Genomic DNA, 18,813 nt, shown 5'->3' on the forward strand with positions numbered 1-18,813 from the left:
GCGGGGCCCCGGCGGCTACACACGCAGCAGGCCGCGAAGCAGACGAGCGCCAGCGCCAGCAGCGCCGGCCCCACGACGAGCGGCGCGTTGCTCCGGGGTGGGAAGGAGGCGAAGGCGCCCACCAGCGTCACGTTCACGCCCGCCAGCAGCACGCACAGGCCGCAGGCGCAGAACAGCGCCGGCGACGGCAGCCCGGGCAGCCGACCCCGAGCGCGGCCCGCGAGCGCCTGGGCCGGGGCGCCTCGGCTCTTCTCTGGGGGCGGCATGGGCCTGGGGACGCCGGGCACGCATCAGGCTCCGTCCTGCCGCCGGCCCGGCCAGGCCCACCTGGCGAGCTCACGGGAGTCCTGTGGGCACAGAGCGGGAGGGAGGGTCAGCGGGGTACCTCAGTTTCCAGAACTCTCAGCTCTGGGGCGACACTCAGTGCCTGGGAGTGCCGCGGTTATCTTGGCCAGCCCCCTGCTTCTGCCTCCGGGGAGCAGAACCCATCCTGTATGGGAATTGGCCCTGGGCTCTCTTGTGGCTAATCTTACCATACTCCCTCCAGTCCTTCAGACAGATGCAATCCCTCCACCTCCTCTACTCCAGGAAGCCTTCCTGCATTAATTAAATTAAGCGAGTGAAAGGTTGTAAAGTGCCTAGCGTGTGCCTAGGTGCTCATAAAATGACAATCATGATCAGTAGTCCTAATTAGAGGGCAGATGGCGGCTCTTGGGATTTAGACAACTTCTAACACCTTGCAAGTGGAAGCAGCCTTAGAAACCATCTGCTCAAGCCCTTCCGTGTCTAGATAAGGAAACTGAAGACCAGAGAGCTCTAGCAATTTACCCAAGATCCAGGATCAGGATCTAATGACCTGCCACCTGGCCTGGGTGTCCCCACCCTAGGCTCTGGTAGGCACAGCAGTGACATTAACTTTCCTGAACATCAGATGAGGCCCTGGAGTGAGTGACCACGTGAGAATAAGGAGCTCCTGATGTTTCAGATGGCCAGTGAGAAGGGACAGTCTACATGGGCTGGAGCAGACCCAAGATCCTTTGTAGACTGAGCAGATTCCAACCCTGTCCCCGTCCCACCCCCAGGACTCTACTATTAAACCTGGACTTGAAAGCCTAATCACTGGTTGCTGGAATGCCTTTCTAGTATTCTCTAATTGTCTCTGGTTCTGGGATCTATCACTGGCTTCTAGAATTCTGGGAATACATGCAGAAGCAAAGGTAATGAAATTAGAGTCTGGAGCTTTAGGACTTCTATTTGAGAATTCTGTTCTATAACATGAAATCACAGGTATAAAGGTCCTCAAAGGATGAGATCATGGCTATGGGACTGTGTTAGGATTGTGAAAAAATGTCAGAATAGGCTCTGAGTGGGGATGAGAGGGAGTCATGGGGGTAGTGGTACCGCAGGCGGGAGCAGAGCATGCAGGTTGAGTAACTGAGCGTGACTGAGTGGCCTCTCTGTGCTTCAGTGTTAACACCTGTAGTGTGGAGTCAGTGATAGAACCTACCTCATAGGGTGTAGTGATCATTAAATGCTTTAAGCTAAATCGGGTGCTTTGAACAGTGCTTGGGAGGACAGTGGGAATTCAATAACTGTCAGCCATGTTGTCACGGTCGTGGCTGCTAGAGAAGGGTATCTATAAGGTCTCAGATCTGGGAGGTGGGGTGTGTCAGTTTGGAAACAGAACAGTTCATCTATCCCTCAGGTGGGACTGCCTTGGGACTGAGCCCAGAGTTGTCCTTCCTGAGTCTGCAAAGCCTGCACACTGTGGGGTTGGAGAGAATGTGATGACTGGGTGAGTGAAAGCGAGGGCTAGTGTGGCAGAGGGGCAGCACAGTCCTCGCTCGACACAGGCTGGAATCAGCCTGGCCCAAGCATGTCAGAGGGCCAGGAGGGCCACCTCTGCTTCTTGCCCAGATCTGATCACTTCAGGGCTCCCTCCCCTGGCACCACGGTGAGAGGTAGAAGTTCTATTGGGACTCTGGCCAGAAGCACCTTGCTGACTCAGCCAGCTGACCCAGAGCCAGAAATCCCCAAATCCTGGCCAAGCAAGCACTTGCTGACCTTTCAGAGGACTTACAAACCACAGATTCCTCAGGAAGCTCCACATTTGCATGAACCATCTGCTCCCTTTAACCTGCAGCCTTTGGCTCTGCCAGGCAGAAATAGCAACCACTGGAGGATACAACACTTCAACAGTTGGCAAAGCATGTTCACAGCCATGACATCACGGAATCCCTACAAGCGCTTGATACTTATCAACAGTATCAACACATTTTACAACTGACGCAACCGAGGCTCAGGGAGGGAAGCGGATCTGGGCTCTTGTGGCTGGAGTAGAAGGAAGACCAGACATTCTGGGACCAGAGTCAGAGAATACATACATAATCTGGTGCACACCATATGTGATCTTGCTTCATTTTAAAGAGAAGGATTTGGGGCGCCTGGGTGGCGCAGTCGGTTGAGCGTCCGACTTCAGCCAGGTCACGATCTCGCGGTCCGGGAGTTCGAGCCCCGCATCAGGCTCTGGGCTGATGGCTCAGAGCCTGGAGCCTGTTTCCGATTCTGTGTCTCCCTCTCTCTCTGCCCCTCCCCCGTTCATGCTCTGTCTCTCTCTGTCACAAAAATAAATAAACGTTGAAAAAAAAATTTTTTTTTTAAAAATAAAGAGAAGGATTTGATCTCCTCAGGGTTGATGTGGACGTGAATCCTAACAGCCTCTTCCTGTTGCCCTCAGGAGGGGCTGTGAGATTCTCCAATTTTCCCCCTTCTCAAGTCCCTCCCCCACATTCTCAATATCCAGTATTATCTGAATGAGATAGGTGCCCCCCCCCCCCTCCCCTGTGGGGAAGTCTCCGTCTGAGGCTGAGGTGGAGTTTGGTCCTTCACCTCACCTCACACAGATTCTTGAAAGGCAACATTGGACAAGGGTTGGGGAGGCCCTGGAGGGTCCAGCTCTTTTTTCTTTTCCCTTCTAGGGAAGATTCTTTGGGTTTCGGTTTTACTATGATGTGCCTAGGTGGGATTTCCTCTGTATTTATCTTTCTTGTACTTCCTCGTGCTTCTACAACCTGTGGCTTGATTTTCCCCACAGTTTGGGAAATTTTTCAGGCATCATCTTTTTCCTCATTCTCTTTCTTCTCTCCTGGAACCTGAATTGTGCATATGTTCAACCATATGACGTTGTCCCACACGTCTCTTACACTCTGTTCTCTATTTTCTTTCTTTCTTTTTTTAACATTTATTCATCTTTGAGAGACAGAGAGAGAGCACAAGCGGGGGAGGGGCAGAGAGAGAGGGAAACACTGAATCCGAAGCAGGCTCCAGGCTCTGAGCCGTCAGCACAGAGCCTGATTCGGGTTTCGGCCTCAGGAACCGTGAGATCATGACCTGAGCCGAAGTTGGACACTTAACCAACTGAGCCACCCAGGCGCCCCTCTGTTCTGTTATTTTCTAGCCTTTTTTTCCTCTTTCTGTGTTTCTATCTGGATGCTTTCTTAAAATTGATTTGTCATCCAACTCACTAATCCTCTCTCTACCTGTGTCTTCTTTGCTCTAAAATCCAACCATACAGTTCTTAATTTCAATTGTTACACTGTTTCAGTTCTAGAATTTCCACTTGATTCTTTTTCATAGCTTCCAGTATTTTACTGACAGAATCCCTCTTATCTATTTTCTTGAACAGATTAAGCCCTTTAAAGTTCTTGTCTGAAGACTCCAACATCTGGGTTGCCTATTTCTATTGTCTAATTGCCCTTGGCTTTTGGTCATTTAGTCTAATCTCCTGGGAGGCTAGAGAAGTTACTGAATGCCCAACATTGTGCATGAAAAATCGTAGAGATAGCATGAGGTTCCAGATGATGTTACCTTCGTCCAGAGATTTACTTTTGTTTCTGACAGGCAGCTTAAGGGATAGGCCACCTTAACCCAGTCTGGGATTGCACTGACTGGGAGCCGTGTTTCAGTCTTCCTGAGTCTGGCCTGTATTCGTTTAACCATTACTCTCAGAGAATAGGCTGTTGGATCCCCTAACCAAAAGCTAAAGGTTTTAACAAGGTTCTCCCCTCTTTAAGCCCTGAATTCCAATGTCGACTTCCTAATTTATGGCCACTGTCTCCTACACACTGGAAAAAATTCCCTAAGGGAAAAATGAACCAAATATTACTTCTCTCCAAGATCTTGGCCCCTCAAGTCCTTACTGTCTTCATAGCTCTCCCATGCCTTTGAACAGATTTCTTAAATTTAATCCCGCCTTTTAGTTATCCTCAGTGCGTAAGTTGGTCTGATACAAGCTAGTCTATCCAGAAACAGGTCTAGATGGGAATCTGAAATCAGCACTAATTTAGCTAAGTAGGTTGTGCTATGTTGAACATTTTGCAATAATATCTAATTTAGTTTTTACAACATGAGATTAAGTATTGCTGTTATATCCCCATTTTATAGATGAGGATGCTGAAGCACAAAAAGATTAACTAAGTTCACCCCAAGATCTCTGAGGGGCCGTGGTGGTGCCAGGACTTGAAACCTGGTGTCCGGACCCTGCAGCCTGAGTTCCCAATCAAGCTAGTCTGGTGCTAGGTTTGCTAAATGCTTGTTGAATGACTGGAACACAGGGCATGGACTCTCCTCGGGCCCTGTAGCTAAGCTCCTGTAATCAGCACTTACACTGCTCCAAAGTCAACAATAGAGGAGGGGGCTGGTGTGTTTTGTGCATCTCTCGAGAAAAGTAAACTCACTTTTCTCCTTCTGTTGCTTAGCACACTCAGCGAGCGCAACAAAAGCGCTAGCGGGGGACTGAGCTTCCAAGTGCCAATTGTCAATGAATGATTATTTGCTTCTGGGATGCAGAGCTGACTCTGAAAGACAAAACTACCCCCAGAGTCTCCACCCCAGGCAGAGAAAGGGCTAAGGGTTGATAGGTGTCTCCAGCCTGGTTAACTGGGATCCAGGGTGCAAAGGGGTGGGATGTTGAGGTTCCTCAGCTATTGCAATTCGGTTTGTGTCACCATTTCCATCTGACTGACTGTGGCCCTCCAGCTGGGGCTGCTGCAGTGTTAGATGCTATTTTGTGGTGGGTGCTCTGACTAACTCTATCGTGTGGTGTCACTGGTGCCATTCACTAAATCTTTTTTGTTCTCCCCCCTCTGAACACGTTAAAATTGGACTTAGTGGCCAATTTGTGATTAGGTGGGGCCATGTGAGTAGTTCCGGCCAATGAACGGCACCATGCATCACTTCTAGGCTCCATTGCTTCCGGATTATTTAATTTCAGAAGCAGGAACTTTTGGGATGATGCTATCACATTCCCAAATCCTTTAAGCCCTCTCCACTTCGATCTCATTGCCTGAACAGGAGGGAAGGCCATTGTTCTGAATCTTGAGTTGTTAGGATTGGAACAGACCTTCTCTTTAGTGAGCACTCCAATCTGCTGACCTGGTAGAAATCACCATTTCTGGTAGATTTCACCATAGAAATCATTCATCTATGGATGGGAGAAACGGAAGCTTGGAATGGAAAACGTCATGGAGGGTGTCTGTGGCCAAGCCAGACCAGAACCAAGCCCAAACCAAAAAATATATATTTTATATACATATATTTATAATATACATACTATACATATATAATATATATGCTATACATATATAATATATATACTATACATATATATGCTATACATATATAATATGTATTATACATAATATACACATATAATATATATTATATATAATATACATGTATAATATATAATATACATATATAATATACAATATATATTATATAGTTATATAATGTACACATATAATATATAATATACATATATATTATATAGCTATATAATATATAATATATATTATATATAATGACATAATGGGGTGCCTGAGTGGCTCAGCTGGTTGAGCGTCAAACTCTCAATTTTGGCTCAGGTCATGATCCTGGGGTCATGGGATTGAGCCCCTCTGCCTCTCCCCTGTTTGTGTGCATGCTTTCTCTCTCTCTCTCTCTCTCTCTCTCTATATATATATATATATATATATATAACATGTTCTATATTATTTATAATATAAAACATATAATATGAAACATATATAATATAGGTAAGTTATATATATATACATATATATATATATTACTTATTACTATCCAGCTAATCGGCAATCCTGGGGCCAAAGGAGGGTGGTCCTCAGTAGGAGGAGACAAGAGCTCCTGGAAAGAGGGTCTCTGCCTGAAGCCCCTTCAGGTCAGCTGGCCACCCCCACCCCTGGGTCAATCCACAAATCTGGGATGTCTGTTATACAAGAGCGGTGGCTTGACCAGGGGCAGCTGCCAGGCCTCCTGGTCCCGGCTTTCTGCTCCAAGGGCTCAAGAGCCTCTGGGTGAAGGGGTTGAGGCTTTAGTCCAGGCGTCAGTCACTAGTCCCAGCCCCTGTCCTCCAGGTGGGATTGAGTCCCTTATTTGCTCAGCTTGGCTCTTTACCCTTCACTGTGAACCCCTCTGTTCCCCTTAATCTTAGCCCTTCTATTCTCCCTCAGTCCGTGAAGGTCTGGGCCAACTCTCAGGCCCCCAACACTTCTAGCATGCTCTCTATCCCTAACCCTCTCCCTATCCTCAGGGAACCTCCCACACCACAATTACTCAGTGCTGGCTTATTCACTACCCTGGAAGCTCTCAGCTTCTGCCAGCTGAATTCTGCCTCCCCAGACAGAGCCGAAAGAGCTGCTACCACCCCCACCCCAGTCCATCCCACAGGCCACCCTTGGCCCCTCATAGATTCCCCAAGCTGGAAACAAGGCTTGAGGATGGAGTCTGAAAGTGTGACTCCCAGTTCCTGTGTCTGACTCCTGGGCCCCATTATCCTAGTCTCTGAATGGATGTGCACATGTGCGCGTGCGCACGCGCACACACACACACACACACACACACAAACCCCACATGCACACTCAATGATCAGACATACCCGGAAATACAAATACAGATGTAATATACTCTGAAAGCTGCAAACAGCGGCCAACACATAGACACTCTCTAAGGTGCCTGCCTATACAGTGGAAATGAGCTGCTTCCCAGTAGATGGGCTCTGGAGAATTCTCTTTGCCTGGGAGCATGGGGGGTGGGTAATTTGGTGATAAGGAGAGCTGGGGCCTATGGGAGGGGTGATGGGAGTTCCATTCTAGCTGCTCTGATGGCACCCTCCCCTTTACAGGGGGTTCCCATGCCTGAAACAGGCGAGTACTTGAAGCTCCCCTCACTGAGGCTCAGATTTGCCATTGGGAAAGTGGGAGTTTGGTCTAGATGATCTTTGCCGGCCCAGCAGGCTCTGGCTTCCTGCACAGCTGAGGGTCCCCAGGCACACAGGACTCTGCAGCAATTACAGCTCTGTGGTTATCAAACCAAGTCTGCATCCAGGCAGGCCAGACTTGGATCTCCAGCCTCAGTCTGGCCCTGTGCCTCCACTCCATGCAACTCAGCTGCCTGGAACTAGCGGGAGGGGTGGGGGAAGGGGGTACTAAAGACTCCCTGGTGTGGACGTGCCCTTCCTGCCCTCCAGTCTGAGTCCCAGCACTGAGAGACTTCAGCATCCTCGGCACAACCGCCCTACCCTGTGCCCTCCTACTTGGTTGGCTCCTCATCTCCAGTGCCCAGTTCCCCCATTCCACCCCAGTGACCCTTTCCCTCACCAACTCTGGCCCTCATCACCCCTGTCATCACCACGAGCCTACTACTCTCCACCATAACCTCACTGCTACCACTATAGAAACACTGGTACAGCACCTACTATGTGGCAAACACTCTTTCAAGCCCTTTATATATGTTATATATCATCTCATTTAAGCCCCGTGACAACTCTATAGGCAGATGCTTTTGCCATCTCTGTTTTCAGATGGGGACACAGAGGCTCAGAGAGGTTGCACTGCTTGTCATAGACATGGTGACAGTATGTGGCCGATCTGGGATTCACACCTAGGCAGTGTGTCTTCTAAACCTGTGCTCTTCACTGTGACTCTGTACTGTCTCTTGCTGTGACTGTTCTCTGATCTAGTGCAGGCCTGGAACTATCAGCATTTGCTCCATGAGCCTTTAATCTCCACTTCCTTTTCTGCACACGACGTCACTTCAGTTACTCCCCTGCAATTTACCTTGTCCTGCAGCCTCACCTGTTCCTTTGTCCTTCTGCCAGAGCTGCCTAGCAAAGTCTCGACCCTGCATCGATCAGGCTCTCTGCTTCCTCCAAGTCTGTGCCCAAACAGTTAAGCCACACAGGTGAAAAGAAAATCACCAGCTGGCACGTCTCTGGCATCGCTCAGGCCCTCAAGGCTGTTGGGAAACCTCCCCCTTCCCAGCCGGTGTTCATCAGCCTCCCTCACTGTGACTGCACCTCCTCCTGGATGCATTCACGCCTCTCCTGTCCTAAAACAAAATCAGACCCTCCTTCCACCCCACCTCTGCCTCCATACAACACTCTATTCCTTTCTTCAAAGTGTTTCCTCTTGGAAACAGTCTCCTTAAACTTCATTTTCTCCCACAAAGCCCGGACTCCCAGCCAGAAACCCGGGCTTCATCCTCGCTCTTCCTTCTCCCTCAGGCTTTCCACCGCACTTTCCCAGCCCACTCCATCACCAGGCCCTGCAGATTCTTCCCTCTGAGTGTCTCTAGAACCCATCCCTTCCTTTTCAGTCTCACCGCTGCCCCACCATCCCCCTCCTCCATGTCTCCTGGCTGTCTTGCTCCAGGCCGCCCCCTTGATTTTGCTCAAGTGGAGCTGAACTCACCACGTGTGGCCAGGTGAACACGCTGCTTCCTGTGCCTGAAACATGGTCTGCTTTCCCTTCAACTGGCTAAGTCCAGCTCAACCCTCAGAGTGCAGCCGGGACATCACTTCCCTCAGAAAACCTTCCTTAACTCCCCAAATCAGCAGGGCCAGATCAGGTGTCCAGGTCTGCATCCTCCAACTGTCTTCCTGGAGGACCAGCATTATACTCATCTTGTTTGCTGCTAGTCCCCAGTGAAGCGCCTGACTGTCCCCAGGTGCTCAGGGAATATTGGTTAAACAAATGGTGAAGACAGAGGTTGGTCACAGAGGTCTCCTGGCTTCACCTGTGTCCTGGTTTTGAAGTGACTCTATGCCCACTTCTCTATGCTGACTTCCTGTTCCCTTTGGGCCTTGGGAACAATGGCGGTCAGCTGGGCGAGGGCTGGAGGTGGGTCCTAGGGCAAATTCCCACGGAGTTATAGAGCAGGGAGAGATCAGGGTCAGGCAGAGGGGGCCCAATGCAGTCACCCCATGCTGCATGTGCCCTTCTCCTGTTTTCCTCTCTTTCTCATCTTTTCTGGGAAGTCTGTCCCAGGCTACAGGTCCCTGACCCCTTGTCTGGGCACTACTCCATTCTGCTGGGGTTTCGGGCTGGATGGAGCATCGCCTCCATTCCCTAAAGCCTCCCCTCCTGGCCGCCCTCTCCGCCGGTCTCATCCCCTTGACCCCCGCCCCCTCCTCAACCGCCCCCAACTCGTGGGGCTTTCACTTGCCTGGGCCGGTCGGTGGTCGGACGCTTCTCTGAGCACCCCGGGCTAGCAGGAGGGGCCGGGGGGCACGGAGGGTGGGGGTGGGGAGCGCAGCCCCCAGGCAGGCCCCGCCCCTCGCGGCGGCGAGCCGGGAGGTGCGGCGGCGGGTTCGGGGCGCCCCTAGCGCAGCGTCGCAGCCGCCGCTGGGCCCCTGGGCTCCCGGGTGGAGCGGCGTTCTCACGGAGCGTCCTCCTGTCTTCCTCTCCGCACCGCCCCTCTCCCCTTCCCTCCTCTACGTTCCGCGGCTTCTAGCACCTTGCCCTGGGCTCCCAGCACCCCCACGGTTTCCAGCCCGGACTTTCGGGGCCGGACGCAGACGTTGCCACTCACTCTGGAGCGAGGGACGTAGGTGGCGCGGGTTCCGTCTGCAGCCCCTGACGGATTCCCCACCTTCCCTGGAGGGAACGGGGGTGGGGCTGTGGGGGCAGGGAGCCTTCTCTCGGGAAGGGGCTTGCTTTCAGCCACCCTTCCCAGAACACCGCCCACCAATCCCGCGCTCGAGAACGGGGTGTGGCCACGAGCCCCTTGTAGGAGGACACACGTGTCCCACTGGGATCTGTAAGAGGTCCAGCCGGGGGGGGGGGGGGGGGGGCCGGGGGGGGGGGGGGGGCGAAGGATGGAGAGGGAGGACTGGGTGGGAGACTGAGATGCTGATTTCCAGAACCTGGAGTTCAGCTGGAAGAGCATCTCCTCCAGCCTCTGTCTTCATTCATTTGCTCATCCATTCATAAACCCTCCACGATGTGAACCACGTGCCAGGCAACCTTCCTCCTGACAGTGGCCCTGGGAAGGCGGCGCTACACTCATTCTCTGGCTGCAGATGAGGAAACTGAGGCGCAAGGCCCCACAGCCTCTTGCCCAGAACTCCGGCCCCCCGACTTTGTGGACGCAGAGGTGGCATGTGAGTCACCCCCAGACTCCAGCCCCAGCCTGGTCAGTCCTCCAGGTTGGCCAGCAGGGCTGTGACTTCCAAGGGGCTGCCTGGACCAAGCACTCCCCACTTCAGTGAGTTCTCTGACCCATGGTGGACTTTCCCTTCACCTGGCTAACTCCAGCTCAACCTTCAGAGTGCAGATGGAACATCACTTCCCTCAGGACGCCTTCCTTAAACCCCCAAACCAGCAGGTGAGATCAGGTGTCCAGATCTGTATCCTCCAACTTTCTTCCTGGAGCACCAGCATCATTACCCCCTGTGGAGCCAGCCAGGCACAGCCACAGTTGAGGGTTGTCAGACAGAACTGATTTCATTTATTGAACAGACCACTGGAAGAGTTCGGTCCAATGACCTGTCCATGCCCACATCCACTCCCACTGAAATACTGGAGGGTTCTGGAGCTGCTCAGAGGTGAGAGGGCACTTCCTCCCTAACACTACCCACCACACCACCCTGCCTACTTGGCCCAAACTCACCTTCCAAAGGGGGTGAAGGCATGAGCTCCACACAGACCACTCTTGTGACCAGGTTGAGGGGGTGGGGGCATTGGGGTGCAGTATGCACTTGGGAGGATGTATCTGGACATTCACTTAGACTGGGGGACAGGCAGTCTCGGGGTTTCAGGCCCTGAAGACTCCCACAGTTTCAAGGGTCCTTTGGACCTCTGCCTAGTTCTTCCCCAGTGGACATAGCCCTTGCCTTTTTATGTGTTCATTCCTTACTTTATTCTGCTCTGATCCCCATACCACTCTGTGCCGGGCTCTGCCAGGCATTGAAGATGCAATAGCCCTGCCTTGGGGAGATCGTGTTGGGGAAGCGTTGGTGGTGGGCCAAGGGCTACCACCCTCCCCACAGCCCAGGTTCCACTTCCCCCCTTCCCACCCCTTCCACCCATGGGCATCTTTCAGGGTGCTTCAGGTAAGGATTAAAGATGGGCAGGAGGAAGGTTTTCCTTATTGAGCAAGGAGGGGCCGCTGGGCCCAAGTTATGTTGATGATAATGATGTTGAGGGAGTGGAGAAGGGTAAGTGATCAGGCAGGAGGGAGGTGGAGGGGAAGGAAGTAGAAGGAGGGAGACTTCCCTCAGGCTGGAGGAACCACAGGCTCCACAACTGGCCAGCATTTATGAGTGGAGGTCTGTCCCACTCTGGTCAGGGAGCTGGTCTCTGTGCCAAGGACAGCAGAGGGTAGAGCCTTGGGTGGGGAGAGAGGAGCCCTGACTATAAGGCCTGGCTGCACATCCTCTCACCGCGGGACTCGATGAGTCCTTTTTTCTGGAGGGCCTCAGCTTTCCCATCCGTACAATGAAGTGGCCTCTCCCACTTTTGGTTTGGTTTTGCAACGTCTGCTGGGTACCTGTGTGCCTGGTCCTCTGGCCCCTGCTCTTGAGAGGAAGAAGGTGACAAAGACCACTCAGAATGATATGGGCTGTGGGAGCACAGCACAGTCAGGGGAGGCTTCTGAGAGGAGGTGTCATCTGCACTGGTCCTTGAAGCATGAGACTCTTCCTAGCTTGTCCTCTGCTCACAAACATGAACAGAGGCCACATGGAGCAGATGTCTCTGTAGAGGTCAAACACCTGCTCCACCTTGAGGGTGTAGGTGAGTGAGGAGTGGTGTGGAGGGAGGCACAATGTTTTCTGCATAGCCACACACACGTGGGCCAGGTCCTCCTTGCCCCAAACCACAAAGATACATGGGGCCTTGACGTGACTCTCCAGGGAAAGATTGGGGAATTGTTTTTGTGTTAAATTGATGCCACTAACATTTATTGAGCACCTACTGTGTACCCTGACAGTAACTGGAAAAGGGCAATGCACAGTAGGTTTCAGTAGGATTAATAATTGTTTTATGAAAAAGGAGACTTCAGCCTGCCTGGACCCCGTGGAGGGAGAGAGGCACGGGCTGCAGGAAGATGATGGGGAGGGTGTTGTGTTAAGGGGATCCTTGGAACTGTGCCTTTCAAGGTGAGGGCTTTGGATAGGCAGAGAGGAGTAGGGGGCCTCCAGGAGAACACAAGACAAAGCGTGGAGGCTGGAATATTTGAGATTGTTCAGCAGCGGTGAGAGGGTATGGGACAAGAGGGAAGGCTGGAGGTCTTGTCTGGGGTGAGATCACAAAAAGCCTTGGATGGTGGAGTCACACACAAGAGTCTCAGGACAGGACTCAGTTCAGGAGCCACCTCCTCCTGGAAGCCTCTAGGTCACTGCCTTACCTGGGCCCCTGTCCCAGCATGACTATTTTGTTTGTCTAGGACATGCTCCTGTCTGGTTTGCTATTGCTGAAAGCCTGTACCTAAGGAGTGGCCCAAAGTTTTTGATATCCAGAAAGAATCTGTTCCAGCCCTTCTATCTAGCCAGTGAGCTCTAGAAGCCCAGGGCCAAGCCTCAGGGGCTGAGGGGATCCTGTCTGTGGCTCCTGTCAGCCTGTGGTTCATTTCTGTGGCCAGGCTGGAGCAAGGGCCTGAGGTACCTCTGGCCCCCAATTCCAGAGAAACCAGTCAGTAGATCAAAAAGGGAAGCCTGCTGAGCTGCAGTCCAGAGAGAAAATCCACATCAAAAGCCTGATACAAGGGTCCCCTGTGGAACCTCCAGTGACACCTTTGCTTCAGGCCCTGCTCTCGGCCACGTGGGATCCATTTTCAAGAGCTTTGCTCAGGCGAATGCATGTCTGGTGTCTCCAGGGCCTGGTTCACCTCTGGTTCGGACCCAGGAGGGCTCTGAGATCAGGGTAGCAGGCAGAGAGGGAGGGAGGGTAGGGGGTAACCCCTCAGCCCTGCCTCAGCCCTCCGCAGTTCCCCGGCCCCCTGGCTTCAGCTTCTCCAGTGTTCTGCTCACAGTGGACAGGCTGCTTCGGGCTCCTGGGGGAAGAGACCAGCACAGGGCTGCCTGAGTAGACAGATTCCGGATCAGAGCAACCCAGAGGGACCAGTGGGGAGAGAGGGGAGTCCCAGGGACAGTTTCAGCTGAATTTAAAGAGGCACGGATGGTCAGAATGGCTCTTCAAGAGGACAGCAGCATGGTGGGGGCAGTTACAGGCAGGACTCGGGGCTGACTGCCTGGTTTCAGTTCTGGCCCCACCACTTCCTAGCTGCCTTACTTAATCTCTCTGTGCCTCAGTTGCCCCATATATAAAGTGGGCCTAATTACAGTACCTCCCTCATGTGGCTGTTTTGAGAATGGAACAAATTAATATATGTAAAGTGTTTGGAGCAGGGTCTGGAATGGGGCCTTTTGCTGGGATTAGGCATCCCACCACTGGCAGTAGATGCTGTGGGCGAGGCCCATCTTTGAGAAACTCAGAATTTTCCCTAGAAAAATTTTCACTGCCCTAGAATTTTCCAGTGTGTGGAGGTAGGGGAGGAGGAAGATGTTCCATTTCAGTTACCAGCTCTGAGAGTTGGATTCCATCATGGGAGAAGAGAGTGAGAAAACGTAAACTGAGACATGGGACCAAGGGTCAGTCCCAGTGTCCATGCCGGGCACAACAGACAAGCCCTGAGGTCAAACAGGAGCCCGGCTCAGCTTGGAGCGAGAAGGGTTTTGACCAAACACATGGAAGAACTGGCTAACTCTGCTGGCTCCCGGTCACTGGGGACACCCCTTCTGCATGTCCCTCAAGGCTTCTCCCTGGGCCCCCCAGAGCTGCTCAGCCAGAGAGCAGAGGTGGAAGATGGATTCCGGAGTTTTTAAAACTTACCCTCTTTATTGCCATTGGTGCTGGATCTTCCCTCCCCATGGTCTGGCCCCGGGTGGGGGTGAATTCTCAGGCTCCCTGCATGATAAGATCACCCCAAGCCCCCTGGTTACTAAGCCATTCTCAGATCAAGTCCTGCTTTGGGAAGGGAAGACCTGCCTGTTGTCTCATCTCCATCCCTGCTGCTGTCTTCACCACATTCCTTTAGGCCTCTCACATGATCGGGGCTGGTTTGGGAGTGGAGATGGGAGAAATGGGCCCTTGACGGGGAAGATGGCAAACTTTTTGAGGAGGTGAGGGTCGTGAGGAGAACTAGGGATATGGAAAGCCCCCCAGGATTGATGGAGATGGTAGCATGTATGTGGGGAGCTGAGATGAATTGAGGAGTTATACAGGGGTCCTGAGGTCTTAGGGGAGGTAGAGGGTTTTTATGGGGGCTCAGGAATGAAATGCACTTATCTGGAGATCTCGGAGGCTTTGCGGGAGTTGGAGGCTCCCTCCGGGGAGATGGGAGTTCTAGGTGCTCTGAGCTGGTTCAGGCACCTTTGGAGCAGGTAACAGGCTGGAGTCTGTTACACCGTAGTCATGGCAATACCAACACACACACACACACACACACACACACACACACACACACAGCAACTAACACACACAGCCAGGATCAGTCACACACAGGGTCTCAGTTCTGCCCCACAGTGGGCCACAGACTTACACACAATGGGTCTCACACAACAATCCTTGGAAGAGGGCTCTGCTGGGTGCTGGGGAGAGGACTCACCTATGGTGGGCAGGATGTGGTCCAGGTTGAACCGAGCCTTTAGAAAGGGGTAGGCCAAGATGAGGAACCCTGAGAAGAGAGACACAGAGGGGTTCTGTGATGGGGAAGGGGCCTGGTTAGTGCAGGCTGCATGGGGCTGTGGGTAGGCTGTGAGCCTGGGGGTGGTTTATGAGGGTGATATGGATGGGCATGGGAGGAGCATGAGTGTGCAGGTTGGGACTGTGAGTGCGTAAATGTGAGCCTGTGGGAGTTTAGGGGGGCGGCTCCTCATCACCCAGCCCTAAGAGGGGGCAGGGAGTAGTGCCTCTTTGGAGAAGGGGCTACAGGCTGTGAAAGCCCGGGCTCCCGGCTCCAGCCTTCCCAGGTGCTAAGCATGTTCTCCGCTGGCTGGAAGTGGGCCCAGCTACGTCACCACCACCACCACTCCTCTGCCCCAGTCTGCCCCAAGCCCGGGAGCTTCTTAGCATGCTCCTTCCCACCCAGACCTGTGGATGGGTTAGCAGAAGAGTGGACCCTGCCCTGCCCACCTGCATTTCATCCCCAGACCAAGTGTCTGTGGCTCTTGGCCGGAGTTTGCAGGTACAGATGCCAAGAACCCACCCTTCTGGTGCTCTGGCTCTGCTTTTGGCCCAGGGTGGTGGAGTGGGGAGGGACAGTACTCAGCATCAGTGCAGGGATATCAGTGGGACTGGCCCAGATAGAGAGATGGATGGATGCCTGGACAGATAGACAGATGCCCTGCCAAGAAATACCAGGAGAGAGAAAGAAACGCTTTGAGTTGGATCCTCTCTTGGCTCACAGAGTGTCCCACTGAGACCTCCGTCCTCTTTTACCTGCCCCCTGTCAACCCACCCTCAATAGGCTTATGAATTCCACCAAAAACCCAAGAGCCCAGGGCTTGGGACTAGAGGGCCAGAGGGGAGCAGCCAGAGAGGAGCATGACGACCAGCTCCCGTCTCCCAGTCTCCCTACCCCAGGCAGAAGGAAGCATACTCCAACCCTCCCCTGCCTCCCTGCGCCCCCGACGGCTGCTTTGCTCACATCTCTTTAGCTTCTGTGGTCCCCAACCAATTCCTAGTAAACCAACCCTTGCCTCCATTTCTCGTTCACTTGACTATGCCCCCCCGCTCCCCCTCCAAGCCCAGCACCTGCTCACCCAGACTGGCAGCGCCAATAAAGATGCCACCCACGGCGGCTGCAGCTTTGGACACGGACACACCGATGATGATGCTGCCAGCCACCAGGCCGAGGGCCACACAGGCTAGCTGCAGGCAGCGGAAGTCTCTGCTGCTGATGGGGATGTCCATGCAGGCCTACCCAGAGTACCGTCTGCTGCCAGAGGGGCCTGTCCCCAGGAGAGCCCTGGAGGTCTCCGTCCTCTTGGATGTATCTTTGCTGGAGCTCCACCTTCAGAGTGGGAGTTTCTGGTCAGGAGAGTCGAGGCTAGTAACCCTATCCCACAGCTCTCCCAGGGGCCCCCAGCCGCACCTTGACCTAGGATCCCTGCCAGGTCACCCCAGCCTACTCTTCCTCCCCGGAAGGCCCCTGAATGTGGAGGCCACTCTTGGGACTCCTGCCTGGCCACATCCTGCCTTGGCTGCCAGAGTTCTGGAGAGCCGGGCCTGCTGTACAGGGTTCTCCCCTGTTAGCTTCCTCTCGGGAGAGCTTAGCTTGAGCTCTCCTGCTCAGGATATCCTGCCCTAGCTCCCTGGAACCTGCTTGGCTGCCCCTGGGCCTTGGCCTATTAAAGTTTGGCCTATTAAAGTTTAAAGCGGTGGGGGAGGTTGGTCCAGGGGACACGGGTTTCTCGGAGAAGCGGACAGCAGGGAGGTCCTGAGTTATTCATGAGACTGCAACACGAGCTGCCACCTGTCCCAGATGGCCACGAGGGCACGCAGCCCGGGTTCCACTGCTGGAGGGGGCAGGGTGGACTGGTGGCTTCATGCGGGGTTTAGCGGCCAGGGACGCGAGGAGACTCTCCGGCTACATGCTCAGGGCCCACCCTGCTGTCTTCGGCCATTTGGCACACGAGACCTCTGCTCGGGGACTCGGAGACAGGCACAAGCATGAGACACAGGGGGCCTAGAGGAGGCTCAGAGGCCAGAACAGTGACTGGGACAGGAGGAGAAAAAGAGGTTCACGCTTGCCCCCTTGCTCCTCCCCCCAGCCTGTCAACCTCTGGTCTCCTAAGGGGAGCAGGGCTGAGGGGTCCTGATTTGAGGCTGATCTCAGGGGACCTCCTTCTCCTCAAGTAGGCTTGGTACCCACCCCCCTTTTAGTTGCCAGTGGGCTGGGAGGGATCCCTGGTAGGGGTCTGAGAGGGAAGAGCAGGGGTGGGGAGGCATGAGATAGGAGGAAGATAAATATGGGGAGAGGATTGGCAGGGGTGGAGTGTCAGCAGCCGGGGTCAGGAGATAGGGACATGGCTGGCACCTCTCGACCTCCTCTGCCCGGCCTATCTGACCTACTTGCAGTACCCACCAGTTAGAGGCTGGGCATTTGTAGCCCTATCCCACCCCAGACACAGCCCTCGCCACTGACTGCAGTCTCTGGGCCTTTGTGGATAAGGACCTCCCCGATCCCAGAATCTGGGCCTGCTTCTATGCCTGGACCTAGGCACCTGGGCACTGTTCCCAGGGTCCCATCACTGGCCCCACTGGCCTCTCTTTGTGTGCCTCCGTCTCCCTGATGATGTCTGCCACCCAGCATAGCCAGGCCAAGGTCCTCCACCTCCATAGCTACCTCCTGCCCCTCGCTCTTCCCCTTCTCTGCTGCTGCCTTCTGCTGAATGTCTGCTTAGCTGTCTGGAGAGCGCCTCCTTCCTGCAGGACCCTGCTTGGCCAGCCCATGCTCTGTGGAGCTGTTCCTGACCATGCCTGAGGCGGGGTGGGGGGGGGGCGGGGGGGGGTGCTGCCTACCGCTGCTCCTGTGTCCCCCATGCTGAAGTGCCCACCATCTGACCTCATCCTCTGTCTCCTCTGTGGACTGTGAGCCCCTCAAGGGCAGACTCAGAGTGAGCTCCACAGAATGCCATGGCTAGAAGGGACTCGGGCGAGGCTTCTGAACAAAAGGTAGAGTTCAGGGAGGGCTTAGACCTGCACGACCACCTCAGGTCCTCAAAGAGGAAGGCTACAGGCACCCTGGGACCTCTGCCTCTAACAAGGGGCTTTTCTTGGGTGGGGGTGGGGGCCTGAGAAGGCCAGGGTCACCTGACTGAGCTTCAGCTGAAGGAAGGCACTGCCAGGAGGCTGGAGAGAAGACTGAGGCAAAGACAGGTGTGAACTCAAAGGTACATAGAGAGGAGGGGTGACTGCAGAGCACCAGGGGGCCCCAGGCTGTGTCCCTGGGCCCCAGAAGAGGAAGCCCCCGGAGGTGGGCATTCCCCAGTTACAGCGGCTGCTGCCAACGTTCTCTGTGCTTCTCTCCAGGATGAGGTCTGATTATTCCTCTAATTAGGCATCAAATGACAGCCCATGTCTCTGTCACACATAATTGACCCCCCCCCACTTACTAGTTTTAGAAGGAGCTGTCAAAATAATTGTTTATGAAAATGTGTTCTGAGATTTTGAGCTTTGGGAATCTCAAAGCCCTCACCCCCATTAAGTGTTTGCATAACTCAGGCTGGGCAGGGTGTAAAGCCAAGGGCGGCTCCCAGGCCGTCAGCGAGACAGGCACCTCACACTGTGGGTTTTGGGCCAGCCACTCCACCGCCTGAACCTCACTTTGCCCATCTGGTGAAGGGGGATGGGGATGGCAGAGGCTGGAGTCAGGAGGGCCTGCACATTGTGAGCTTCAGCTTCCAGAAGAATACTCTGACCTCTAAAAACTGGAGACCAAAGCTAAATTAGA

At 53.7% G+C, this 18,813-nt stretch overlaps 1 protein-coding gene across 1 annotated transcript; it reads right to left on the reverse strand.

Annotated features, from left to right (window-relative positions):
- Positions 1 to 11,392: 11,392 nt before the first annotated feature.
- KNCN (kinocilin) lies at positions 11,393 to 16,288 on the reverse strand. The gene is made up of 4 exons (XM_040457101.1): positions 16,121 to 16,288; positions 14,965 to 15,033; positions 14,190 to 14,264; positions 11,393 to 13,350 (listed from the first exon to the last, which is right to left on the reverse strand). Exons 1-4 carry the CDS (start codon positions 16,269 to 16,271, stop codon positions 13,271 to 13,273), a joined length of 375 nt encoding a protein of 124 aa, XP_040313035.1. The 5' UTR covers positions 16,272 to 16,288; the 3' UTR covers positions 11,393 to 13,270.
- Between the last annotated feature and the right edge of the window lie 2,525 nt (positions 16,289 to 18,813).

Source organism: Herpailurus yagouaroundi, unplaced genomic scaffold, assembly GCF_014898765.1.
Source record: "Herpailurus yagouaroundi ecotype Mexico unplaced genomic scaffold, PumYag 77, whole genome shotgun sequence".
NCBI lineage: Eukaryota > Metazoa > Chordata > Mammalia > Carnivora > Felidae > Herpailurus > Herpailurus yagouaroundi.